This window comes from Gymnoscopelus microlampas (assembly GCF_963454915.1).
Source record: "Gymnoscopelus microlampas genome assembly, chromosome: 4".
In the NCBI taxonomy this organism is placed as follows: Eukaryota; Metazoa; Chordata; class Actinopteri; order Myctophiformes; family Myctophidae; genus Gymnoscopelus; species Gymnoscopelus microlampas.
Window position 1 is genome coordinate 30324137 of NC_139941.1, and position 27853 is coordinate 30351989.

At 39.8% G+C, this 27853-nt stretch overlaps 2 protein-coding genes across 7 annotated transcripts in view; one reads left to right on the forward strand and one right to left on the reverse strand.

Moving 5' to 3' along the window:
* Positions 1–305: 305 nt before the first annotated feature.
* LOC311044054 (leucine-rich repeat-containing protein 43-like) lies at positions 306–12313 on the forward strand (the record flags this gene model as incomplete). The annotated part of the gene is made up of 10 exons (XM_084055475.1): positions 306–392; positions 576–830; positions 1342–1452; positions 1871–2010; positions 4608–4846; positions 5251–5414; positions 6553–6642; positions 7155–7358; positions 7539–7638; positions 12159–12313. 10 exons carry the CDS (start codon positions 306–308, stop codon positions 12311–12313), a joined length of 1545 nt encoding a protein of 514 aa, XP_083911601.1.
* A 1365-nt stretch (positions 12314–13678) lies between these two features.
* clip1a (CAP-GLY domain containing linker protein 1a) overlaps positions 13679–27853 on the reverse strand; it is a 33487-nt gene continuing 19312 nt past the window's right edge. For 5 of the 6 annotated variants that reach the window (XM_084055275.1, XM_084055279.1, XM_084055276.1 and 2 more), the window contains 10 exons: positions 24831–27263; positions 23188–23325; positions 22889–22995; positions 22617–22716; positions 22446–22498; positions 18559–18664; positions 18268–18418; positions 18057–18109; positions 15579–15706; positions 13679–14801 (listed from right to left, as the gene is read on the reverse strand). In XM_084055275.1, the coding sequence (XP_083911401.1) occupies positions 14567–14801; positions 15579–15706; positions 18057–18109; positions 18268–18418; positions 18559–18664; positions 22446–22498; positions 22617–22716; positions 22889–22995; positions 23188–23325; positions 24831–27263 (3504 nt within the window). In that variant the 3' untranslated portion in view covers positions 13679–14566. The remainder of the gene's footprint in view (positions 14802–15578; positions 15707–18056; positions 18110–18267; positions 18419–18558; positions 18665–22445; positions 22499–22616; positions 22717–22888; positions 22996–23187; positions 23326–24830; positions 27264–27853) is intronic. The other variant, XM_084055280.1, reaches the window with a different exon arrangement.

Consider the following 27853-nt stretch of genomic DNA (forward strand, 5'->3'; position numbering starts at 1 on the left):
TTGATATGATTTTGTTTAGTTAAAGTTCCTGCTGCTTTCCAAACTAGTCTACAAAATAGACTGGTCTCAAGGCAGGGGGAAAATGGTGTAATGTTCCTGGTGTTTTTGCTCTCTAGAAGTTGCCAGGCAACCTAAAGCCAATTGTAAACAGCCAACGGACTCAAACGGAGGTCCTCTGAATGACTGATCAACTCTGTTAAGACTTTCTAAATTAAAAAGATAGATGTAAACTGCGTTTCTGACTGCATTTGTGGGATAAGGGGACACGTTGGAATGAACTATCTGTCTCCAACTCGGATACAGATATGGATTCTCAGATGCTTTCTTCTGTGTTGGAAAAGCAGCTTCACAGCCTCTGCCTGAATGACTTTCCTTGTGGACATGGCAGTTGGGTGAGTCAATTACATTTTGTGACATTTTCCAGATTAGAACTGATACAAGCCTCTATGGAAAATGTGTATCCATTTGGTCAGTATTATTAGTACAATGCAACTGTGTTAATTGTAGCATACTTTTCTTTTCACCAGAATGAAATACAATTTAGTATTAGTAAAAATGTGTGGCTTTGTTCACAGAAGGCCACCAGTAGCTTATTTGAAGAGCAGAGCTGGGGCTACACAGAGCAAAATGAGGGCCGGGAGGGAGCAGATAAAGAGGGCCAAGAGGCCCTTGTTGATTTACTGACCTGCCCTCACTCCCCATGGCAACATAAAGGATCATGGAGCCCTCAAGTTCCCGGCTTGAGACAGCTGTCTGTACAAAGATGTGAATGCCTTCATGACAACTTCATTTACAACTATTTTCGTACCCTACGCATAATAGACAAGGGAGTGAGTATACCAATTTTCTCTCCTCTCCCAGATTTTGTCACTTTAAATTTGCAAGTTAACCACTCTAAACCTGGCATTCCCATTTTGGTCATGTCATTATAGGTGAAAAATGTACGATCTACAAGCTCACAAGCTCCATCTGTGAGCTTGTAGATGGGTTATTTTCCCTATTCGTTCACTGACGTATTTAGGACTTAATTGGCTAACCCTATGGCCAAGATCTGCATGACACTCATATTTATGATAATCTACACAACAGTTAATGATGTGGTCTATTTAATTAAGTAAAAGCATGCACGTCCCAAAAAAAATAAAATGCTAGGTGCAGGGCAGAAGCGAACAACAGTGAAAGAATAGAGTCCACACACTGCAATATGCTCAAATCTTATTTAATTGTATCACTGCTACTCTAATTAGAAATCACTGAAACTCACTTAATATTTCCCACCTTTTCAAAAAGGATGATACTTTGTATTTGACCCTTGTCTTTTTCTTTGTATGTATTTAATAGGTATTCATCATTGATGATGGCCTGTTAAAGTTCTCTAACCTAGAGGAATTGGTGCTAAGCGCCAACAAAATCTCTGAAGTCCGAGCAGAGCATCTCCCCTGCTCTTTGAGAGTGAGTCACAGTTCAACATAAGGTTGTTAAGGTTTACTAGAATGTTCACAAGTTCACAGTGTTTGGGTGATGTGGATGGTGTGTGTCTGCATGTGTTTAATTTAAACCCATTAAGACCTGAGGCCGATTCTACAAATGCCTTCTAAATCAGTAGTTCTCACACTTTCAAAATGTTTCAAAAATGTTCAAAAATAGCAGATGTATAAGCTTGTATATCTGCTATTTTTAAGCTTGTTTATCTGCTATTTTTGAATAGCCAACACAACAATCTAAAATGACACAGATGCTTATTTTAATGTGTAAAAGTAACAAATTATGTCCTTATTGGTTTTTAGTTTGTTTTTAGTACATCAATTCCAGTTGATCTCATTCATCTGCAAGAATTCTGTTCTTTATTGTTGTTGTTTTTCCTTCAAAGGTTTTGGAGCTTTATGCCAACCAGGTGTCGAGTCTTAAAGGTCTAACTCACCACCAATGTCCTGAATTGCAACATCTGGGGCTTGGTTCAAACAGACTGGGTTCCCAGGAAGATATCCGGTACTTTACAGGAGCATTCTGGTGAGTCGTCACAGACATGAAGGCAAATTAAGTTTTTAAGGCCTGAAGTTCGATAAAACTGCCTTGGGGTTGTCAGTTAGTGCTGAAATTGAACACAATACAACTAGTGTAGAGGCTTCATGAGAGGACAATGCCTTTTGCTCACAACTTTAAAACAACACATACTATGAATTGGCAATGTTGGCAGCCACACATTTCAAATGTACAAAATATTAGAGGACATTTTCTGTCCTGTGTCAGAGGACAGAAAGCCAGTTTGCGTAAGACAGTTGAAATAGAGATTTCCAATATCTTATTTATTGTTTATTTATTGCAGCTTACTAGTACATACACCTGCAAGTGAATGGCAGTCTGTAGGCCTGTGGTGGTGTTCTACAACATCCTGGTTGTGTCTACACAACACATATACATTTTCAATGGTGGATTTCCTTCTCCAAAGTGCTTTACACTGTGCATTTCATTCACTCCCCAATGGTGGAGGAAACCATGCAAGTCACCTGCTCATCAGGAGCAGTTCTTGCTCAACAACACTTTCATGCAGCCAGGAGGAGACGGGTATTGAACCAGGATCCTTCCGATTCCAAGACAGCCACTCAACCACCTGAGCCACTGCTTTGTACAGGCCGGCAATCCACCTACAGTAGCCTGGAATCAGAAGAATCACTTCAAGAGGAGACTCTTCCTGGCAGAGCTTGGGCAAGTTTTGGTAAATGCTCTAATTCAATGGCACCACCACCATCCCTGTGAGGAGTGTGCAGCCCCCAGTCGCTCCCCTCCCCAACAAGGACAGAAAATAAGAGGTGCAAGCTTTATGGCACTAGAGACTGTAAAACCAGCCATATATATGCCACAAACCCCATGCCTGCCAGGACGGTTCATGTTGATGCTTTGTGCATAATATGGACTTTACAATACATTTTCATTTAGAAATACATTTTCAGTGTCTGTTCTTTGTATATTCACTAGAATACTCATGCCACTCGTTGAAGACATTAATGATTTATGGCTTTTGGGTTAAATGCTAAAAGTGTTCCCAGTAACTGAAATAAGAGGGGGTGCAGCGAACACTGGAGGAAGGTTGCGATGATGCGATACGATGCGATAGTGTCTCGCTCAGTGGTTCTCAACCTTTCCAGGCCGTGACCCCCCAAAATAATCATACTAGAACTGAGGACCCCCCAAGCACTTGGAATTGTAGGAGTTGACGCATTCAATTTTGTGTGACTCTGTTCCACAGATAAATATTGTGAAAATAGCCGAGCTTGTAGATCGGCAACATTTTTGCCTCTTTCTTATATTATTTGACAATTTGACCAATGTTGGATTTTTTTTTTATTGTATAGTTTGTTGACTTGATGACTTTTGATGCAGTAATGGTCTTTTTCTAATCAATTTAGGCATTAAAAAGGTTAAAAGTCCTTAAATTGTCACTTCACTGTCATCTGGGGACCCCTCCACCCCCCCCAAAAAAAAGAAATCTTGTGGGGACCCCCCTGTGAGAACCACTGGACTAGCTGACACCAACTCGGGACTCCTGAATCGCTGCCCTCCACTCCCTCCTATCCAGCATCAGGGTTGAGAGCCCTGGAGTGTTGCTAGCTCCGCTAATGTGTCTACGTAGGTGGTGCACCTCATTCTGCTCCTAGCTGTGCCTTATGTTGGCTCCCACAGCGTCAGTACGCTCGCCACCAGTTCTGGGTGCCACACACAGTGACCAGCAAGCCTCATTCTTTTCTCCCTGACCTTGTCCATGACCCGCAGGGGGCCTCCGTAGAGGTTCACATTTCTGATGTGGTCCACCCATGTGACATCAAGTGCCATTTAGCATTCTTGTGTAGACGCAATTCAGGGCATTTTCCTGCTGTGATGTTAGCGTCCATCTCTCTGCCCCTCATACTGTAGCCTCAAACAGCTTCCTCTTGAGGTCATCCATGTCAGATTTCCACACTCTCCTCATCTCATATGAGGCATTCCAGGCAAGTGCCCTCCGGACCTTCAGATCCTGTTCTGTCGAGGCAGTCCAGGCACTGAGATATTTGAAATCCTCGACTACCTCGAGCACCATCCCGCTGGCAGAAGCAATGGTTTGTCCTCCTTGTTAAATGCCATTACTTTTGTTTTCTTAAGGATAAGGATAATTCCTTTTAACAGGTCGTTCATGAAAGTCCTTGCGGTCTTGTTTCCAATGAGAACCTGTGAGCAATTAGGGGTTAAGAGTCTTGACATTGAACTTGAGGCCGATCTTGCTGCACTCCATTTCTACTGCCGGTAGTAGTTTCCTTCCTTTCTCTGCAGTGTCCGAGACCAGGGCAATGTAATCTGCACAGTCAAGGTTGGTGATCGCGATGGAATATGCTTTGCTTCTGTCTCTGGACCAGCGTGAACCCCAGTGTCTCCTCCCTGCCACTGATTGTGGTTAGAGGAAGGTTAACTATTGCACGAAAGTGGAGAAAATAACAATCACAATTTCAGTTTATTCCTGTGGAACTGTTTAAAATATTTAATCCATACTCAGATGTTTACAGATGTGTAAGATACAGTTGTACAATAACAAGGTGGTCATGCTCTCTCCAAACGTGTTTATTCATCAATTTCAGGCCAAAGCTAGTATCACTGGACCTGAGTTGGTGCGAGTTTCAGGTACAGCAAGCCCTGGTGGATGCCTTAACTACCCTACCTTGCCTCAGGACACTGGTGCTTGAAGGGAACCCTCTTACCCTGACACCTTCCTACCCAGGCTTCATCGTGGACAGTCTCTCATCACTTTTTTACCTTGATGCTTCACTGATCACCCCAGAAGACCGGCATAAGTTCAAAGGCCTTGCCAAATTGAGAAGTAAGACCAATCAGCATTGCATGTTTATTACATGTTCTGAGTATAAAATAATAGTATAGATTAAAATAGAACTGTTCAGTGATATCAGTGATAAGTCCCATATTTTGTATTCACATACTAACTGGTTGAGCAAAGACCTTTTGTCTCTCTCTTTTTTGCCTCATTTACCAACAGCTATTTTCATTTCCTCATAGCTTTGTCACAAGCACAAAGAAAGGCTACACTAAAATGATCATTCTCAACTTTAAAAAACAGAGAATATCACTCCTCTTTGACTGATCAATCTATACATTATTTTATATATTAATTTATAATTTCAGTTAAAACTAAGGTAGAGCAGGATTCAACAGTTAGGCCATGTATTTTACCTTTAAACATACATCATGGTCACTCTCTTTTAACAGAGTTGATCGTGGACCAGGCTGTAGCAACTGTAAGAGTGGGTAGGATCAGAGGAATCTCAGACCCTCATTTATCTGTGGATGAGAACACCCCAGAATACCCTGCCATCTCTTACAGCTATTTTGTTACATACGAGTTCCTGAGTGACCAACCATCTTCTGACACGGTAACCCTTCCCACATTTGCCTTGAACTATTTTGTGATGACAGGGGTTCCCTTATATTGATAGTTAACATTGTGGGACAATGTTCAACTTGATTTTGTTGATGTGGAAAGTCAAAGCATATAGCGGAAAGTGGGGAGATCAAAGAGAGAATAAATGTCTTGAGTCACATAAAATATTAACGATTAGATGGAAATTAAAATGTTATTTGTATGAGTTATCCTAACCTTTGCTATATTTTTTTCTTCTTGTGATCATTTCTTTCCTATAGCCAGGCAAATGTGACTCTGAATCATTATTTGACAAGGTTGCAACCATATCGCATACAAAGGAAGTTGATGTCACTGATATTTACCAAAAATCAAGCAAGAATTATGAACACATGTCAATGACTGACAATCCAGCGTTAAATATGGAATCTAGAGGAATTACGCATGATACACCGCCTGGTAATTATTTATTTTTATTTATGCTGCACTCTTCAGAGGCAATCTAATTTAGCAGCTTTATTGTGTTAATGTAAGACCTTATATTGCATGAAACACCCAGTAACATTGATACCAGGAAGGAAAATAATAATAATAATAGTAATAAGCTTATAGATGAATGCTGAGAGATGGGCAAGTTACACTCAATATTTGCTGCTTTTTAGTTAATAGCATGCTAAAAGAGAAGAGAAATTATTGTATTTTGAGATAATTTGGTTAATGTATCCTTATTGTAGCATTGTGATTCAGGGTGAGTTTTCTGTTATAGACTGTCCATTTTCTGTACACTTATGGCTAGACAGACAGTAGACTGACCATTATGCAACATTGTAGCCTTCATGACATGTTTGCTTGTGTTATTTATTTGTATACATTCTGTATTTCCCCACTCTCAATGGCCTCCTCTGGTTCTATTTCATATAGTGTTGAGACATAGTACATCAAAGCTTACGTGGGCAGAGTGCATGGACTTCCTCCATGCACATTCTTTCATTGTGAGTGATCTTGGTTCCTTGAAGAGATTCCTAAATGAAGGAATTTGGCTTAGGATAGAGGAGGAAAAGGTACAGCATATTTGGTTTGAGCTGTGATAACATTCATATGACATGGAATGATATACTGTTATATGATTATGTTAATCTTTCACATTTTAGGTCCTTTCATGGCCTGCACCTTCTTTGGAAGTCCCATTGACCAAACCCACCCAAAGCCAGAAAGACAAGAAAGCAACAAAAGGGAAAGAAGTGAGGTTATTATACTGTTATATTATCACTAGCATAGCATCCAGCTATGCTACATGCATAGCTGGTATTACATTTATAGGGGCCATCAATACAGCTAAAGTGGTATTTGACCCTAAAGAGAACACTGAAGATTGAAACACATGAATGGGCACATCTAAAAGACATCTGAAAATATAGCTACTCCCCTTTAATAGGGTGCTTTTCAATAATCATGCAAAGCATATGAATGTTGTTTTCTGGATAGCAAATATCAGTGTGAACTCCTAGCGAAATGTTCCCAAAGACTTGAGTGTCGTTTGACCAAAGAACTGCACATGGAGATATGATGAGATGTGGTGCGGGCCCTGGGCAGTGCGATATGGGTGGCTGTATGTGGGAGAAGGACACCAAATTAACTGGCAAAACGTTCCACTTTGGGGGTAGAGTGATATTGCTGTTCCAAGTAGATCACAATCAGGATGAAAGGATCAGCTTCAAGTTATTTTATCAGATGATTTTGAAATTGTGACCAGGCTCCAGTCAAAGCCAGCTCCAAAGACAGAAAGAAGAAGTGTGTAATTGACATGGTCCAGGATGCCCCCATCAGAACAGTCCTCAGGTCTGTCCATGTCCCTCTCCAGGACCTGGTCAAACAAAGTCAGAAAGTTGGGATTGTGGGTGACCTTGGTGTCCTGGTCACAGAGCCCAGCATGAGGGCTGTGGAACCAGTGGAAAAGGTAGGTGGAACACTGTTAATTTGTACACATACTGTACATTTGGAGTGCAATGCCAAAACATGTCACTTTGTCATTTTTAAATGATTACAATTACAAAAGGTCTAGATATAAAGCTAGTAAAAAAAGAGAAAAAGCTTAGAGACAAGTTGATTTGAATTTCCCAACGCTATGTTGTTTTAGGATTCAACAAAGAGAATCAAAGATGACAAAAAGAAGGACAAGAAATCCAAGTCAGGCAGAGACAGCACCGTTGGACAGAAGAATACACCAGTTCCCAAAGGTGAGCATAAATAAACCCAGGCTCCTTTATGCATGCTCTCAGAGCACAAGTTCACATCATAAGACATCTCCAAATTTGTAATCATCACCATCCAATCTCATCAGTTTGGGACCTGTCACAAAACAATTCATTTTTCTTTACTTTAAGTTAATCTTAGAGGAACAAAGACATCTTGTATTTCTAGTCAAAACGATCACTCAAACTTGGAACTTTCTGGAATCAGAGATAGCTTTTAAAGTCTTGTTTGTGTATAGAATACAATAAGGACATTTGATTTATCAGATTATCTTGCTTTTTAAAGTAGAACTTGTACACAACCATGACCAAGACCAGTGGTGGACAATGTACTCAACTCCAGTACTTGAGTCAAAGTATACTCCTGGTCAAATGGTACCAGAGTTTGCCTTTGAAAATACACATGTATTCAAAATTACATGCTTTTAGAAATGCAATTCAAACGTACAAATTACAAAGTCAATGCATTGCTGTACTGAAATGTAGACATTTCCCCCCAAAATTCCAATACATTTCAAAAATACAAATACTCAAGTACAGATACTCAAAATATTTATTCAAGTACAGTACTCCGCATACTTAGTTATTGTCCAGCATTGGCCAAGACTTTCTCTTGGCTGTTGACATCAAAGATTAGGGAATTCTAATGAAATACACTCTCAGATTTCAAAATATATTCAGTGAATTTATTGTAATGGCAGTGGTACGGCAGTGGCATTTCCATTCACATTCATTCATTTGATTTCCTTGCAATATACTATAGGTAAGGCTATTAAGGTTCAAAGCTCCTAAAGAACATTTTCACTGTCCATCCTAATTCTAAAAAGGTGGGTTAAGTATTACGTCCTCCAATGCATTTTCCATGCCAGCGTAGCTCAAGAGATTAATCCAGGGTTTATAAACGTAAGATTTAGGATTCAAAGCTCCCATAGAACATCTTCATTGTCCATCTAAATCCTGAAAAGGTGGGTTAAGTTTTATGTTCTCAGTTGCATCTTTCATGCCACCACGGCTAAGAGAAAACTCTGGGGTTTATAAACCGAAGGTCTAGAGTTTAAAACTCCTGGAGCACATTTTCACTGTCCATCTACATTCTATAAGGTGGTTTAACTATTACGTTTCCTTTTAGATTGTCCAAACCTGTGTGGCTCAAGAGATAAATAAAGGATCTGAAAGCAGAAGATATGGGGTTCAAGGCTCCTGAAGAACATTTTCTCTGTCCATCTAAATTCTAAAAGGTGGTTTAAGTGTTACGTTCTCTTTGTAGCATATATACCTGTGTGGCTCAAGAGATAAATACAGGGTCTGAGAGCAAAAGGTTTGGAGTTCAAACCTCCTGAAGAACATTTTCACTGTCCATCTAAATTCTATATGGTGGGTTAAGTATTACGTTCTCTTTGTATCATATATACCTGTGTGGCTCAAGAGATAAATATAGGGTCTGAGAGCAGAAGGTTTGGGGTTCAAATCTCCTTTAGAACATTTTCACTGTCCATCTAAATTCTATATGGTGGGATAAGTATGACGTTCCCAATTGTAGCTTCCATGCCAGCGTGGCTTAAAAGATAAATACGTGGTTCATAATGCCAGGGTTCCTGGTTCAAAGCTCACTCAAAACAACTCAAACAACAACTAAATAAAAACTGAAAGGGTGAAACAACTAAAATGAAACTGGGATCAATACAAAAACGGGTGGTGGAAAAAAAACACTGAATAATAAAAAAAACACTAAGCAATAAATAAATAAATAAAAACTCAAGCAACTTAATGTGAAAAAACAGAGCCCATAAAATCACAAAATTAAAGAAAAAAACTTTGCATAATATGTAAATTTCTTAAGCTCCTCCCCCTGGGGGTGGGCTCCCTCCATGCTCCTCCCTCTCCTACCGGATTCTTAAGCTCCTCCCCCTGGAGGTGGGCTCCCTCCATGCTCCTCCCTCTCCTACCGGAGCTAAAAGAGGGCGTGAGGAGGGAGGCGGGCTTCATCCATGCTTCTCGCCTTAAAAAGACCGAAAATTGAGATCTTCCCTGACCAAGATTCAAACCCACAACCATCCGCTTGTGAAGCCTATGCGTTTCTCTTGCACCACCAGGCCTTTCACATTAATTAGGATTTTGAGGTTATATTTAAAGTTAAAGCAAGAGGTGACAGGTCAAAAGATGAAAATCCACAGCAAACACCTCTACCCCTGACAGAATGACTGAATCTACTAGATACACCCTCTGATGATCAGGGAGAGGGTTCATTATGACACAACTGAGATTTAGGTTGTTTAAAACCATCTGTTAGAAAACGTTTACTCTGACTGAGTCTGAACCCAGATTTACACTTTCATTGAAAGCAAACAGAGAGATGTTTCTTAATGTCATAAAAATTCATACCCTTTTTGTCATTTATGAATTCCTTAGTTTGAGATGATCAAAACTATAGCAATTTTGGTGTTAAATCAAGTAGGCTACATTGTTCTCACTTTGGACTGGACATTAAAAAATATGTCTGTAAAGTTCCTCAAACAGTGCTGTATTATGACCACAGATCCTCTTTGATTAGCTGAATTAAGTTTAATAAAATACCACTTTGCACTCATGGCATGCAGCATATCAATCAAATCAATGATCAATTATAGGCCGAGCTCCATACTTTGTTTTGAGGTATTCTAGTGACTCAGGGATAACGAATTACGTAAATTGAATCCAACCACTTAAATGTAATGTATTTATTACAACAACCAAACAAGAGTTTGTAACAAAATGAGGAAACTCACACAAACAAAGAACGTTTAAATGATTTTATTAAAACTAACATAACCCCATATGGGTAACCGGTGTCCCTCAGGGCTCAATACTAGTGTATTTTCTGTTTTGTGTTATTGTGGGGAAAGCTTTGGCTGAAAATAGCCGATCGACAAGCTCACAACGTGTCATAGTGAGCTTGTCAATCGGCTATTTTCTGCTATCCCCACAATACGGATACTGGGGTGGTTAACAGTGCTTAAAGGGAAAGACCACTTGGTAGACGTTTGGGTTGTGTAGTTACCTTGCCATGATGCAACTCCAAAGGTGGGCAAGAAATCTAAAATAATTGCTCCATTGATAATTCAAAATATGCTCATTGAATTACATTGTATGCTGAAACAGCTCTCAAAGTCACTCTTTTAGCACAAACGAACGCAAATAAAGTTGATTCAGACAATATAAAACATCACCAAACCCAGTACCGTTTGTTTTTGAAATATAAGGCTAACATCCCGTTGATTTTGCCATTTTTATTTAAAAGAAAACCCGGACTGGATCCGCAGACCAGGATTCGGATCTTCAAATTGTAAAATCAGCAGTAAGTTGACATTTTTATAAAAAAATAAAAAAAACAGTACTGGGTTTGGTGATGTTCTATATTGGCTGAATCGCTTTGTGTTCGTTTATGTGCTAAAAGCGTGACTTTGAGAGCTGTTTTACCGTACAATGTAGGCATATTTTGAATGATCAATTTCTATTCAATGGCGCAATTATTTTAGATTTCTTGTTCACCTTTGGAGTTACATCATGGCAAGGTAACTAACTACACAACCCAAACCTCTACCAAAGTGGTCTTGTCCTTTAACAACCTAAATCCAAAAGGCTGGAGTGCTTCAAGTGAGCTTCATGGTGAGAGAGGGGAAAAGAGTGCAAACCAGCCACCTATTTTATAGAGGACAATCCAGGTGGGCCAGATCTCCACTGATGACACACTCCGCCCTCCAATCATTCTGAAACATATGACACATGATTAGTAGCCATGACAACCACACCAGTTACCCTGACAACCCCCACGATTGTCACAAGAATTAAATATAAAAATAGATAGCTGTGCTGTAAACAATTTAGGCTGACAAGAACAAAGTATTATGGCATTGAATAGCTTTCTTTTTTTTAACAACAGGACTATGGCATTTTGTTTAAACTAAAGTATTGTATGACTTAATTTTTTATGACACAGTTGATTTCTTATACCAGGGGTCTTCAACCTTTTCAGGCCAAGGACTCCTTAGCTGAGACAGAGATGAAGCAGGAACCCCTCTACATATTGTATAAAATTGTGTTTCAGATTAAACTTAATTGTTTACTTGGTCTGCTTTTTCCCCCCTCTACACCTATCTCTTTGCCAAAAATAGCCGATCTACAAGTTCACAATGTCAGTTTGTAGATCTGCTATTTTTGGCTAAAGTTCACCTCAGAAAAGGGATGCTAGGGTTCAAGGGGTTAAATATTGCATTATAGAATGGGTGATGTCGCTCCATGGCACTGGCATTGTTATAGAGCCAGCTTATCCAATCCATTATTGATAACCAATAGTTTATTTAATTGGCATTTTATAATAATAAAAAGAAGTGTTATTAGTTAGAATTTCAAACTTTGTCAAAGAAGAAATGGAGTGTACATATAAAAGGCTTGTACTGTACCTTATCGTTTCATATTTCCTCATACAATGTTTCTCAGTTGAAACAACTCCTCATTTTCCTGTATAGGTAAAGGCAAAGGACTAAAGGAAAGTGAGGCTGATGTCCGCATAGAGGACTCTGCAGCTCCCATCCAACATGAAACGTTAAGTGTGGAGTTCACGTTGCAGCTTGAGAAATGGCAGTCAGCATCTGAAGCCCTTCAACTGCTTTTGCCACAATAATGTGCTCTTCCAGTATTACTACTTAAAGCAACAATATGTAACTTTCCTCCTCTACCCCAGATTTGAACCTGGTTTCCTGCTTAAGTGCTGACATTTTTACCATTGAGCTAGGTGAGCCGGCCTGCTTGCCCCGGGGGATAAATTGAATGTTGACCATCAGGTCAGAATTCGTGTCAGATCCTGTGTCTAGGTGAGACATGACCTTTGACTCGATCTAAACGTCTCAATAGAAGAGCAGGGAGACAAAATACAACCACCAAATTTGTGTAAGTTATATTGTATTAACATACTCTACCATACAGATAGGACAAAATGTCATTTTATTTGTTAAAAAAAGAGGCTTTCATGTTTTTGTCTGTTGTCTTGAGTGTCATGCTCAGGGACACTTCAACATACAGCCGGGACTGGGAGACAAACCGGTGATCTTCCGATTATGACCTTTCTACCCACTAAGACAGGGATCTTCAACGTTATTCAGGCCAGATTAAAGATAGACTTTTTTGGGGGGGGGGGGCTCATTCCTGCCCTCCTGAAGCCTATTTTATGCCCCGTACACGAAAAGAACCGATTTTACGCATGAACGCATTATTAGTTTGAAAATCTGTCCTTAATGGCAGTGGTTCTCAAAGTCGGGTCCAAAGCAAAATGTGTTAATATAGCATCAAAATCTGTTTCAACCACTTTAACCCTACATACAGTACTGTACATTGGCTATTTGAAAATAGCCAATCTACAAGCTCACAATGCTTCACAATACGATGCGTTTTGAACTTGTAGATCTGCTATTTAAAATGTTTCATTTTAATTAAAATGTTGAATATTTTCAAAAAACACTGCTTTGTGACACAATTGTGTAACGGGGAGTATAAATTAAGATTTACCCAGGAAGTAACGGACACAATAACTTGTTGGTAGTGCACATTTTGTGCCTTTGCATGTCTCTCCTTTTGTTACAAACCTGAGCCAGTTGCAGTGGTGGACAAAGTACAGTATATTCAAGCAAATACTCAAGTATTCTACCCCCCCCCCCCCCCCCCCCCCCCGCCACCCAAACAAAAGATACCACGAAAAAAATAAAATAAAATAGCTGATCTAAAAGCTCACAATGCACATTGTGAGCTTGTAGATTGGCTATTTTCATCCCTTCAATCCCTTCCTAGAAATGAAGTGGAGTCAAAAGTACAATAATTTGAAATGTAGCGGAGAGAAAGTCATGAGCGAGCTTGCAAAAAAAATCTAAACAAAAAAAAACTCCAAAAATGTTTACGTGCAGTATTCAAAGTAAATATACTTAGTTACTGTCCACCACTGATCAGTTGTAACAGTATGAAGATTGCATACATGTATATGTTTTAGTTTTTCCTGGAGGGGGATTCTTTATTTCATTTGTGACATAAAACAAAATTCACACAATGATCTGTTCATTTTCTCCTTTTTTCATTTTGTGTTCCATGGATGTATATTGTCACTGTCAGGTGGAAACCTGTAGGTCCAAAACCGTTACTTTTCAGGATATAGAAAAAAGAACCTGTGTTCAAATAGATCCAATGTAGTTGTTTAGTGATACCTTTCATTGGTTAAACATTTATAAAACCCACTTTAAACACTTTTTTCAAAATAGCAGATCTACAACACAATGCGTTGTGCTACTTTTGCGTAACACTCTTGTACGAAGTAGGGCATTAATTTACGAAAACATAAAGGTTTAAATATTCAACCCCAATGTTATGTTAGCAAAATGGTAATATTAGCATTTGTGGAATATAAATAAAAACGTTATTTAATTGGTTGCGCAAACAGACACCTTTTTAATAATCAAGTCATTTACAGTTTCAAATAAACACCTTTTATGATATTACATTACATCCGTCACCCCTTGACATGTGCAAACAATGTTAGGATACTGATAAGTTAACAGATGTGTGGGAGACCTTTCTTTAACTAAAGTATCTTCTCACCCACACTACTGAACATAGCAACACAAACCATTTCCCATGCCCCCCCATAAAAACCAAAGTCACCCATTTAATCACAATACATTTATATTTGAATTATCTGCACTATGTAAATGTTTGGGTACTGACTTCAAGGAGACAGTTCTCCCATAAGAGCGCTTAAGGGCTGGCTTGGACATTAAAGATGCTTGGCAAAAACAAGCACACAGACACACACGTTACCAACACGCCCATGGGCACCACATATATTCTAATGTGCAAATATCTTGATTGTGCCAACAATGTTCCTGGGAAGGTTTCAGAAGGTCTGGTCGTCATTACAGGAATCGGTCCAATGGCCAAAGGCCTCACAGATATCGCAGTATGGTCGTTCGTCACCTTTACTGCCATGGTACGTGGTGTGTGGCACTGGCGGAGAGTCTGGCATCTGCATCTGTGTGGGGCAGTCCTCGGTATCGTGGAGGTCCCAGCAGTCGCAGATGTCACAGAACACCCTCGGCGGTTGTTTCTTCTTGACTGGCTCCTTGTTTGAACTGCAAATAGAAGTTGTTGATGCGACTCTCAGTAAAACTACAAAGTGCTGTAAATACAGTATCAATGAAAGTATTGCCATTTCATGTAATACTACAAAATGTCTGTTTATTTAATTGTGTTTGACAATTCCCACTTGACCATCCCCCCCCCCCCCCCCCCAATTCAGTCGTTATGCCAATACCCGATTCCCCATATGTTGCAGTCCAAATGTTTATGAATAGGTTTTGAAATATGATTTTTAAATGTAAAAAAAAGGGGGGTATTTACCTGTGACCCATAAAAGTGGGTCTGTGACCCACATATAAATCTCAACCCATTGTTTGGGAAACACTGTTCTAGTCCCTTGTCACTGCTTACCTGATTTCCCATGTATTCTAGTCACTAATCACTTGTCATTGCTAACTCCTACAGTTGGGCCAAGGGAGAGCATTGACAATCACGTCTCTCCCCCGGAACGTGACCTCAGTGACGCTTCTTTTCACATGACAAGGAGCAGTTTCACCAGGAAAATGTAATGTAACACATGCAGAGGTACAGTACATCCTACTGTACCCTATCCTACCTCCTAGTTCCACACCCCACTTAACAGGCCCTAACCCCAATTTTGTGCAAATGGACGCCTTGGCCAAATCAGAGGCACCAGAGGATTCAAATCCCTCGTCTCCACCTTGATGGGCAGGAACCTTACACCCTGCGCCACCTGGGTCCCTAATGTCAAATTCTTTTAGGGGAAGCTTGAAATAAGTTCATTATTGGATGTAGGACTCTAGGCTCACCCGTCATAGTTATCCAGCTCGTTGCCATTATTCCCGTTCAGAGGAGCCGCCGCCAATGTCTCAAGCTTGCCCTTGAGTTCTTCATTCTTCCGCTGTAGGTCAACGATGACAGTATTCAAGAATTCAACCTGCAAATGACAAAAAGATAACTGCAGCTGTAGAGTAATTGCCTTTTAAAGAAAGAAAACTTTCACTTTTGAGAAACTTTATTCTTTTCTCTCTATTGTTTTAACCCTTTCAGACCGAGAACGCATCCGTGTCATTTTAAGATTTCTTTGGCTATTCAAAAATAGCAGATCTACAAGCTCATAGTGCGGCACCGAGTGCCGCGCTACGAGCTTGTAGATCTGCTATTTTTGAAAAATTGTGAAAATATGTGCAAATCTTTGATGCAAATCTCTTTTAAAGCGAACATTTGTAACTCAAATATTTGCTTCTGGGGGGTCCCTGGAACAACCTATTTTGAGATGGAGTCGGCAGCTAAATACATATAATTTTGGGGGTCCTTGACATGAAAAAGTTTGAGCAACACTGATATAGAAACATACGTTTTTCAGAAAACTGTTCGGATTTAGAAGACATTTGTAGAATCGGCCTCAGGTCTTAATGGGTTAAATATAGAATAGATTGTCCAATGCTGTAAACCCAGCTTATTACAGGGTCCCCACACATTTTTAGCAATGAATTTCCAAAACTTTTCCAAAACTTTTCCTGAATATTTAGCCCAATTTCCAGGCCTATATAACAATCATTCGGCGCAATAATGTGTCTCTTACTCCTATGTAGAATGCCCAAAGATAGGCAGCGTAGCAAAAATAAAGTTTGAGACATACATTATTAGGCTGCCGTCACACAGCCCGTTCGGCGAAAAACTACTTATGTTACATATTTCGTGTAATATTATTCATGTTTATGAAAATGTTTTGTTTTAACAAAATCAATAGCCAAAAACTATGCATAGCCAAATATTTTTCCAGGACCCTTGATAAATTCCAGGACCTTTGATGATGTTTGATCAATTTCAAACCTTTTCCAGTACTGGATTATTATTTTTTTAATTTCAAAATATTTCCAGGAATTTCATGACCGTGGGGACCCTGTTATTATGTTGCGTATAAATTGGTTGTTATCCAATCAGCAACCTATCCTATTACAAGGACAATGAAAACCACAACAGTGCCTAGACATACAGTATCTTAAATATTAAATAAAACCAAACCCCTAAAGGTGTTTGCACACTGTACAATTTTGGTCATCTTACTCATTCATTGCATCACATATAAATATCTATCAAGCATCAGCTTGTAGATGGCCATCCATGACCCTGTGAAATGAACGACTTAAGACACATGTTTTTGACACAATGTAGACGTCTGAGACGGCCAAAATCGTACAGTGTATAAGGCAAAACTATACATCATCACCGTGAGTTTTGTGTGTAATATTGATCCCCGACAGATTGGGTGTATCAACCTTTAATGCCTCAACAATCTCACATGTCATACATTTCTAAAGCTACATATTGCAGAGCTCTGCGTCTGAGCCATTATATGGTACATTTTGACCATTATTATTTGACATAATGTTTTGCTTCCGACGCCCATGGTAGAGCCGGATTTGTCTTTGAAAGACAGCAAGTGGTTTTACCCGCCAAGAAATATTAATATAAGAAATCTGTACACATCATTTTCAGAATGTGAGTGCCTAACAAGAGCCACTGTGATATAAACAGACACACAAACATGCACAAGTGAAGCTGATGAAAAACAGTAACAAACCGCTGCCTGATGGTGGGATAAACATCAGAGACAGGGGAGGAAGAGGGGAAAAAGGGATTTAAGGATTAAAAAAAGGAGGGGGAAAAGAGAACATTGAGATTTGAATTAGATGGCAGACAGCATAGCAGAGCAAGCCATCACTAACAGAAAATACTGGAGGTATTAAAGAAGTCAATGAAGAGCTTCAGTTAGCCTATCATAATAGCACCAAATTCAATTGACATGTCCAATATATTATTACTGAAATAAAATGAGGGAAGCGGTAAAGTCGTGTAGGCAAACTTTTCATATTTTAAAATCTAATTTTACCTCTGCAATAACAGTGGATTACACATACTCATTTTTGTCTCTTAATATGAAGATCAACAGTGACTTCAAATGTAATTAAGACACTACATGGCAGACATAAATATAAGATATGTAGTATATTTCTGTAAATGGTCCAATGCCACACCACTGAAAAAAATAAACTCTGTACCGCTACCCAAAATATGGATATTATATCTTTAAAATATAGTAAGTGAGATTGATATATCATGACATGGGAAATCTTATGGGCAAAGGTAGAGAAGCATTTTTCACATGAAGATCTATATGACAAATTAACTTTATAAACTATATCATACACATTTGGTCTGCACCTACATGTACTGTAGGACAGGATTATGATTTAGTCAATAGTCATTATCATTATGGATACCTGACTCTCTGCAGTGTCCTTATCTTCCCTCAACTGGTCCAAGACTGCATCACCTAGAAGAATCAACATTCAGTACATTTAAAGATTACCATGAACCCTCAAATAGCCTAATAGTTGATTTATTAGCAAACTAAGACAGCAAACATTCAAGTTATCATCATTGCAAAAGGTACAGAAGAACTATTTTTTTTGTAGGCCTGAGTTGTGTTACCTGTGGGTTTACTGATGGCATCTGATTTTGCAGCCAGGTTTTTCTCCAGGCTGTGAACTTGTTCTTTGAGACGGGCCTTGTCCTTCTCTAAGGCTTGAATAGCACACTGCAGTGTCTTAACTGTGGCACTGTCTTCACGCAATACAGACAGCTGCACATGAAGAAAAACAAAGCAGGTCAATGGTGATAATGCCTCTGGCCTATATGATCCGATATGCCTGCTGAAGGAGTGATTCTGAAACACTGTAAGGAATCAGTAGCCTAATAACAGAGTGCATATCCAATTCTAACCTCATTTGTTAGAGTCTCCAACTCCTGGTTCTTCTCCGATATTAAGGCACTCTTTTTATGTGTAGACTGCTGCTCCTTGTCCAACTTCTTTTTCAAAGAGCTCTCACTATTAAATGAAAAGCACATGAGTAAATGGCAGACGTTTACAATCACACTGAAGAGGAGCTCCCAAGCAGGGGAAGAAAATCGGTACTATTTAATCAGAACCGTCTTAGTGGTATTCCAATCTTTGAATTTAGACTTAGCCCCAATTTATCTATGTATAGTGCTAATAGACCGTTTGTTCCCGCCACTCCCATGTTCTGAGAAATATTGTTAGTTGACAAATATTATAGTTTGACAGCTCGCACATTGATTTGCATTTGATTATCATGGTTTTTCCACATAAAATGATTGCTAATTTTTGGAGCCAGAGATAAAAAATCTCTTCCGCATCCCATTAACAAGACCTGCAGTATGCACGGGAAAAAACTAATAAACTACACAATAAACAAATAAAATACAGTCAAACGTTTATCACTACCAAAGAAAGATGGATCTACAGCATCTAATATCAATCAACTACATACCGCACAGTAAGTAAGACGACAAATACAGGTAGTAGCAGTTCGTAAATAGACAGACAAATGAATAAACATGTACCGGTAAACGAGCGGTATGGTACTAACTGCTCTGTCATTATGTGTGTTTAACTCGAACCAGATTCCAATACTCCTTTGAAAGCCACTGACTGTCTCCATCACAAATACACAACAGCTATCAAAATACAAATGGCTTACATGTGTTTTTAAACATGCTCATACATCTAATAAAGAGTGGTTCACTATGCACCATGCCAACAATGTAACCATGTCAACACATCAGTATCATTGAACATTTTAACGTTTGTTTTATATGATTTGTACCTTTATTACAATTCATGTAATTATAATGGCCGGGTTTCCCAAAGAGCTCGTGCGTAGAGCATCGTCGCAGGTTCTACGACGGGTCTAACGTGTGTCGTCACAGGCTGCGCAATACCTTAGCAGGCACGTAGATTTCATGTCATGCGTGGCCTACGCAGCTTGCGTTCACAGCTGGGACTCGGCGAAATCTACGCCTCTACCCTCATTAGTAGCAGGTGGTTGTGCCCCTACGTGCCATCTAAACTGGCTACGTGTGTGGTAAAAGTACATTCGTGAGACAGAATGCACACAGCCGTCCCCGCCTACTCCTGGGAGAGGAGTAGGCGGGGAGTACTGTCCTACGAAGCAGTTTGTTACGAGCGCTGACACCCATCGTAGCGAAATAGATGAAAAGACCGACGACCACACACACACACACACACGGCCGTAATTTTTAGATATATAAATTACGGCCGGGCCGCTGCATAACGTGCGATGCCTGCTGACAGCTTGCAGATCTGTTCTTTTGGGTAGGGCGAGCGGCTGCGGTGCTTCCTCTATGCATGAACCCGAAATTTACAAATTGTACTCTCACGGATGATCTGATCATCTAATAAAAATATTAAGCATATGCCAAGTTAACTAAAGATATATAAATGATGCTGAGCTAAACATGTTTCCTTCATTTCAAAGTTTTATAGTTAAACGTTATGATGAAAGTCGCCAGTTCCTCTCACGAAGTAACAGCTGTTGCGCTCGCCATGTTTCTGAATGGTTAAAACATCTTTTGAAAATAGCAGATCTACAAGCTCACAACGCATCACAAGCTTGTAGATCTGCTATTTTCAAAAGATTTTATGCATAGTAGACTTTGGAAACGGGACATTCTGGGATCGAACCCGAAGCTCCCACTCACCAGTCCGACGTGTTATCAGTCATGCCAATAAACCTGCCCGATAACCAGGTCTATTGCACGCTACTTCTTGCTAATTTGACTGTGGGGGCTACATATAGAACCAGCGCAGCAGTTATATATCTATATCTATATCGAGATAGAGATAGAGATAGATATATTCCTAAACTTTCCTAAAGTAAATTCCCCCCATTGATGCTAAAAGCTGTCAATCATGCAGGGGGACGCCCCCTCTATCCTCTATCCAACAATGGCCGCCGTCTGTTCATTTAAGAGCAAGAAATGTCACCTTAAAATGCATTTTAATACATTACAGAATGTACCTAAAACAATGTAAGTGTCCAATACATATAAAGGTAATTTAGATAAAGCTCCGACTTTATGTTTGTATATATACAAAAATCTGTATATATATATATATATATATATATATATGTATGCAAAGGGTGTTTAAACTATAGTAGGACAGCACTACGTCAGTTTACGTAGGCTTTACGTAGGCTTCGTCCAGGAGTCCTTTACGTGCATGCTGTCTCACGAATGTAGTTTTAGCACAGACGTAACGGAACCTACGACGATGGTGTCTCCTGAAGCCAATTTAGATGAGACGTTGGGCACACACAGCTGCTACTAACGAAGATGGTGCGCAGCGGGGTTGCTACTGCGCAGCTGCGTGGAGGCTCCTACGCAGCTTCTAGGCTACGCAGGAGCTCAAATTCGTTTGGGAAACGCGGCCAATATTATTGTCATCACCTGGGCAGGTGAGCTGTGTAATTTCACTGACATTAAGCTGTGTGTGTTTAACAGCACAGCCTGCATTTGTCAGTGCAGTTTTGAGCTTGGGGAAAGGGATGAAAATACCCCCTCCAACCGCTCTGGATACCTAGAATCACTGTTGCTGGTCCCCCAGCAGCAGCAACGTTTCACCATAGGGTTATTATGGTATTCCCATTCTTTTTATTAATGTTGCCAATTATCGTGTATGCGTGTTACTTTACATTGCATGTCAGGCAGCACTTGCTGGCATGGTATGGTGGGCGTTTATTTTTTTAAATAAAGTACACAAAAATAACTCAATTGATTTCATAGCGAATAGGGAGTGTTGGCATGGGAGGACATCTCTATGAGTTAGAGCACTATGGGAAAAATGACCTACTGTACATGCTGAGACAAGCTAGGTGGAATGATTAATGAAAATTGGCACCAAATGGCTCCAACGAGTTGGAAGTAATGTGACAGAATGTCACCCACCATTAAATAACCACAAAACAACAAAAAACGCATGCGTGTGGCATTATCTTTTGATATAAGACCAATGGATAATGATTGTCGCAAAGGAAATGTATCACCGTTATTAGGCTCTGCCTTACAATGATTATGACGTGTGATGTAACATTAAAAGTCATGGGATACCTGAAGGCATTGTTTGGTAGGCTTTGAGGGCAAAACACAACAATGTTAACACTTATAACAGCACATACATAGTATGATCCAGCCAGTCAGACTGGTGAAAAAGAAATCATGGTTTACAGCTCTATTATCCTTTTAATGGGACCACAACAGACTATTTAATGTGACGGCCCTGCCCCCTCTGCCTTCACTGATGGCTAGACGGCAGCCTGAGTGAGTAGGGCGGAGTCGGGCAGGCCGTTAGACCAACTGGGTGAGGTTGTTTGGAAGAGTATATAGGGAGCTCTCCCACAACCTCTCATTCTCTCTCTCTCCTCCCTGAAAGCAGGATCTCTGCTACCTGGCCTGTGGGGCCTAACACCTTTGATTTCAGTTCATTTACACACCTTATACAACACTCACACAGCACATTCCACACATCCATACACTGCATTACATTACTGATTACTGACTTACTCATACCTCATATTTGTTTTGCTTTTGATTATGATTACCTTGATACATTCTTTAATTAATTATGAACAATAAATATAATTTCAATGTTTGACCTTGTGTGGACTCCCTCTTTTTGCCATGTATAACCCTAGTGCATGACATTAAAGACATACTATTTTGATGGATCTGGAATTTAAAAGTTACTGCCACAACCAGCATCACAAAATTACTACTTGTACACTTACCTTTGTTTCAGCACCTCAAACTCTTTTTTGAGTTTTGAACACTCAGCCTCCAGCTAGAAAAAACAAACACATAGACGTTTATTTGTTCACTCTCTGTAAATGAACATGAACAATAAGTGCAATGCAAAATGTTCTATGATGTGTAGAAAGTCAGGTAGGAAAGATATTAACCTTGCTGTTGCTGTCAAGCTCCAGAGTCAACCTGTTGTTCTCCACCTGCAGAGATTCCAGGGACTGGGACTTCATGGAATTTACCTCTTTAAGTGCTTCACTAAACACAGAAATATAACAAATAGCTCATGAATTGCTAGTGTATCTTAGTTAGCCTAAGTCTGTGTACAAGCTTGTTGCATATCTCAAGCAAACTCCCACTAATGAAACTCAACAATGCCATTCGAGATTGACTATTTTCACCCCAAACTAAAAAATTATAGTATACTCACTTTTCCTGACACAGACTTGTGATCCTCTGGCCTTCAGAACCAAGCTGTTCCTTGGATACATTGAGATGATCTTGGTACTTGGAATTCTGTTGCTTCAACATTTCCAGCTAAGTCAGAAAAAATATAAACAATATTTATAAAAGACATCCTATATTAAAATGGGCTAATTGGAGGGCGGGCGGGTACTCTGACAAAGCCCCCCGATACTATGACTCAGAAATATCAGTCGGATTGGCGGTGTGAGGGCCCGAATCTCTAGTATTCCCAAATTTTCACAAAAGCAGTGGTACTACTCATACCTGAGTTTCCATTTCCTTCTTAGAACGTTGGAGCTGCTCCACCAAAGCCTGAGCTTCAGTCTTCTCCTGCAGCAGACTGATTTTATCTTTTGTCAGTTGGTCAAGGGCCTCAGCAGTCTTCCCAGAGACCTCGGCAACCTTGACAGTGAGGGAGTAAAAATATCTTGATAAGAGGAATACATTACCATCTGGACAATAGGGATAGGTTGCGGTCAACAGCTATTATACCCATATTACGAGATCTGTAGATATTACAAATGAAATAATTCCTATGCTAACATCAATCAAATTAAAGTACATATTGTGCAGAATTAAATTGCATGCCTTGTGTGTTAGCTATCCTATACATTGTGCCACTATATCAATTAGGATCTAAATATTGCAAAAGATCATGCCAATCTAAATTCTAAGAGATTTGTGCACGGTTCAGGGCTCTTTCCAAAACCAGGCACTACCTGTAATTTACGTGAAGCACTATGGAATTAACTTCCCAGATCTTAAAAGGACCATACTGCCATCAGTACATGTCATTGTCTATTCACTGCTTTGTCCATTTCATACGAACAATTTTCTGTAATAGTTAGCTAGGTATCAGTAATGGACCGGATTTGAATTTCCACTTCATGTTTTGGCCTAAAACTCTTTGATGCATCTCCCCATAAAGGCTATGCCAGTGAAGTGGCCTTTTATAGTGCCACCATGAGGCCGTTTTGAAAACTTGAAAAGGGGGTGGAGGTTTTTCCTTGGCCTACTGAGAGTGTGCGTGTAGCTTCACGCCGATTGGTCCAGTGGTGCTGGAGATTTGCTGCTCACAGACACATACATGGACAATTGTCACACAGACACATGGACGGATGGACAGGAGCAAAAACAGTTTCCGGCTTTCAGTCGTCCGGCTTGATGGAGACAAAAATGTAGTTGAATTGCCTATGTCAAGCAAGGTTTTTATGGAGGTGGATTTTCCACACTGCACTGGCTTTCTTGCAAATGAAACAGACTATGGTATGCTTTGGAAAATGGCTATGACTTGTAGTAAATGGGCTAACATGCCAGGCAGTATGGTCCTTTAGTCTAAAACTATAATTAAGGGGTAATGTATAATGAGGTGGTCATTAATGGAAAATAAACCAGACAACATATACAGACATTTGTAACCCTGTGGACTCAGAACGGATATTTCGTAAAATTGTTAGGGAAAGTAGTTTTTTAAGTATATAGCTCCGGAGAGCGGCTTTCTACTGATATTTCATTATTTGCCATCCCCACTTCTTTTGCTCTATAACTTGGAATTCTGATGAGAAGCATTTCTCATTAAATTCAGTCAAAGAGCTTGAAAAGTTGGGTCAAATAAAAGTAAAAATGAATAGTTCCAAGTAGGGTTATACATCTATATTTTGTAAACGTCAATAATGGAACCTGACCTGGAACCTTAGATCACGTTATAAGTCCACAGGAAACAACAATGGCTTGGAGATAGTTTACCAAATAGCAGTTAGTGAATGGAAGATAGAAATTAGACATAAAAAAGAAAAGCAGGACAAAGTGACAAAGCAGCAAGCATGCAGTGAGAAGAAGGCAATACATCTCCAGCCATTCTAACTGAACATGTAGGTAAGTGTCAGGGATTGTTATTAGGGGAATACCTCAAGCTGCTTAGAAAGAGCATTTTTGAGTTGGGTCTCAATCTGTGTGACTTGCTGTGTGGCTTCATCTCTCTCCATTTGCAGAGCATCTCTCTCAGCTCTTAGTTTCTCCACACTGATGGAAAGTTCTTGGCTTGTCATCACATTAGCTGATGCCTGTTTTTCTATAAGGTCTTTATCTTTTTGTAGGGACTTGGCATCAACCTCCAGTTGTTTCCGTGTAGCCTGCAACTTCTCCATCTCCTTAAGAAGCCTTGAACGTTCTTCATCATTACTCTCCTGGATACTGCGGAGAGAAGAAATGTCTTGCTCCAACATGCTTTGTGTAGCTAAAAGAGCTTCCTTTTCCTTAGCAATACAGGCAATCTCTTTGCCCATGTCTTGCAGCTTAGCTGACAAGCTTTCTTTATCTCCTGCCAACTGACTGTTTTCTTGTGCTTTCTGCTTCAGTTGTGTGGCCAAGGACTCAACATTCACAATTAAACCTTTCTTTTCCTCATCAGCTGTGTTACGGCAAGAAGACACGTTGGCATTTTCTTGTGTCAGCGTTAACAACCGCTTCTGAAGGTCTTCAATCTCTTTGGTGAGACCATCATTGCTAGAGGTTACTTTGTTCCGTTCAATGGTTTCAGCCTGGAGCTTGGTCTCCAGAAGCTTCTTGGCCTCTGACACCGATTCTATCTGACCCTTTAAATCCTGACTCTGCTGAAGTAAACTCTCTTTCTCTTTCTGCAAGGATTTAGCATTTTTGTCAGCTGTTCTCTGATGTGATTGTAGTTGGTCACAATCTCTAGTGAGATTATCTACCTGTTGAACAAACTCCAAACGAACCTTTTCGGCATCAACTTTCAGTCCGTTATACTCTTCAGAGAGTTGAGCTTTTCCTTTCTCAAGATTTTCCATGTCAAACAGATGCGTCTGCAATTTCTTTTGTAGGTCTGCCTTGTCTCGTTTTAAAGAACTCCTCTCTGTTTCCGCCTCATCTCTTTTAAGTTTGGTTTCCTCTAGCATTACTAACATACTGGAGTTCTCCTGAGTAAGATCAGAAATTGCTTTGGCAGAACTGTCCAATTGGTCCTTCATATTGTGGATATTACCAACTAGACCATCTTGCTCTTGAGAAAGAACAGTTTTCTCAGACATTGCCTTTGTGTATTTCTCTTCTAATTCTCCCTTCTCCTGTATCAAATGCTCAATCTCCACCTTTTGCTGCTCTAATGATGATTCTATGGTCATCTTCTGTTTTCGTAGAGCATGTAGAGATTTTTCAGTTTCTGCATTTTGGAGACGAAGTGCTTGCTTCTCTTGCTCAAATGATGAAGCTTCTCCTGTCATTTTCTCCTTGGATGCTGACAATTGTTCTGTTGAGACCTGAAGCTTTTCTTTTAATTCGTTTCTCTCCTTAGTCATTTCCTCCTTCTCAGAACAGACCTTTCGGTGGGATGCAAGCAAGTCCTCTTTCTCCTGCAGAAGGTGAACCCTTTCAGAATCAGTTACTTGACTGCTTGTCTTGAACTCTTCCAACATCTTGGCCAGGCTTGCTTTTGAGGCTTGAAGCTCTTCACAATCACGGACAGACTTCTCTAAATCTTTTTTACAGATATTAAGCTGATTCTGGAGCTCTACATTGATTGTCTGGAGGCTCTCTTTGTCCAAAATGGCTGCACTGATTTTAGTAGACATTTCAGTCTTCTCTTTTGTCAGTGTTTCCGTTTCCGTCTGAAGCTGTGTATTCTTCATAGTGAGCTCCTCTTTTTCTAGGCTCAAAGATTGAAGCTTAGCCTGCAACTCTGCATTCTTAGCATCAAGAGCTTTTTTTGCATTTCGGGCGGTGTCTCTCTCCAAAACTACATCGTCTCTCTCTGACGTCAACTTCAACCTGCTCTGACTAAGCTCTTCCTGAAGTCTGTTTCTCTCTTTAGAGATGTTTTCAAAATCTTCAACAAGTTTCTTCTTCTTCGCTTCAAGTTGCTGAATGTCCTGCTGATGCTTCAAGACCATCTCATTTTTCTCTATGTTTTCCCTTTGAAGTTCCTCAATGCGGGCTTGATGTTCAATTTCTGCATACTTCAGTTTTTTTGTTTCATTCTGAGCATCCTGAAGAACGTCTTTGAGCTTCTCCAACTCCTTGCACAAAGAAATCTTCTTTTCATCCAACTGCTTGTTGTTGATGAGTAATTCCTCTTGGTCTTTTGAAAGCTTATCTCTTATCATTAGGAGTTCTTCATTCTTGAGGGAAAGCTCCTGGTAAGTAACCTCTAATGCAGATAACTTGACTTGTACATCTGACACTTGCTTTTCCAGTCCAGCTTTCTGAGCTTTAACATCTTTACTTTCCTCAGACATGTGCTCAAGATCTAAAATTTGCTTTTCCAGGTTTTTGGACAACCGTTCAACATCCTGCTTGGAGGAGTCAAGTTCAGCAGAAACACACTGGGAGAGTTGGGGGAAAAAAGGGAGGGGCATATAAAAGGAAATGGTAAGATGAATCCAAACATAAACCAAGCAGATATGGGCAAAAATAATATGCAAATGGAAAGGTTAAGCTGGAAAAGCATACAAAAACAAAACCAAAGCAGCCAAAACCACACCTGGAACCACCCTGAACTATGCAACGTAAAGTTGCATTACAGTTTCACCTCACCACTGCAATAAATCTAAATTCCATCACCAGTTTTCCTCCGTGCTGTTACATCACCACCAGCCTATGTAAAACAATGCACTTTATCCAGTCTTAAGTAGAATTCCAGCGAGTTCCAGCGCAGAAAGAGCGAGCGCTCAACAGACAGAATGGATTTGGTCTGATTTAAAATTTCTATCCACTAGAGGGTCCTTGTGATCACTTTTTAAAACACCAATGTGCAACATTTCTACTTTAGCATAAAATAACCTGGACAAATCTGATTTGTAAACATGTCAATCAATCAAAGTGAACTTTTCAAAACAGACTTCCCTAAGCATGGTAGTTTATACAGGTCAAATCTAGCGACAGAAATGACAGCATGCTGACCTGATTCAATCTA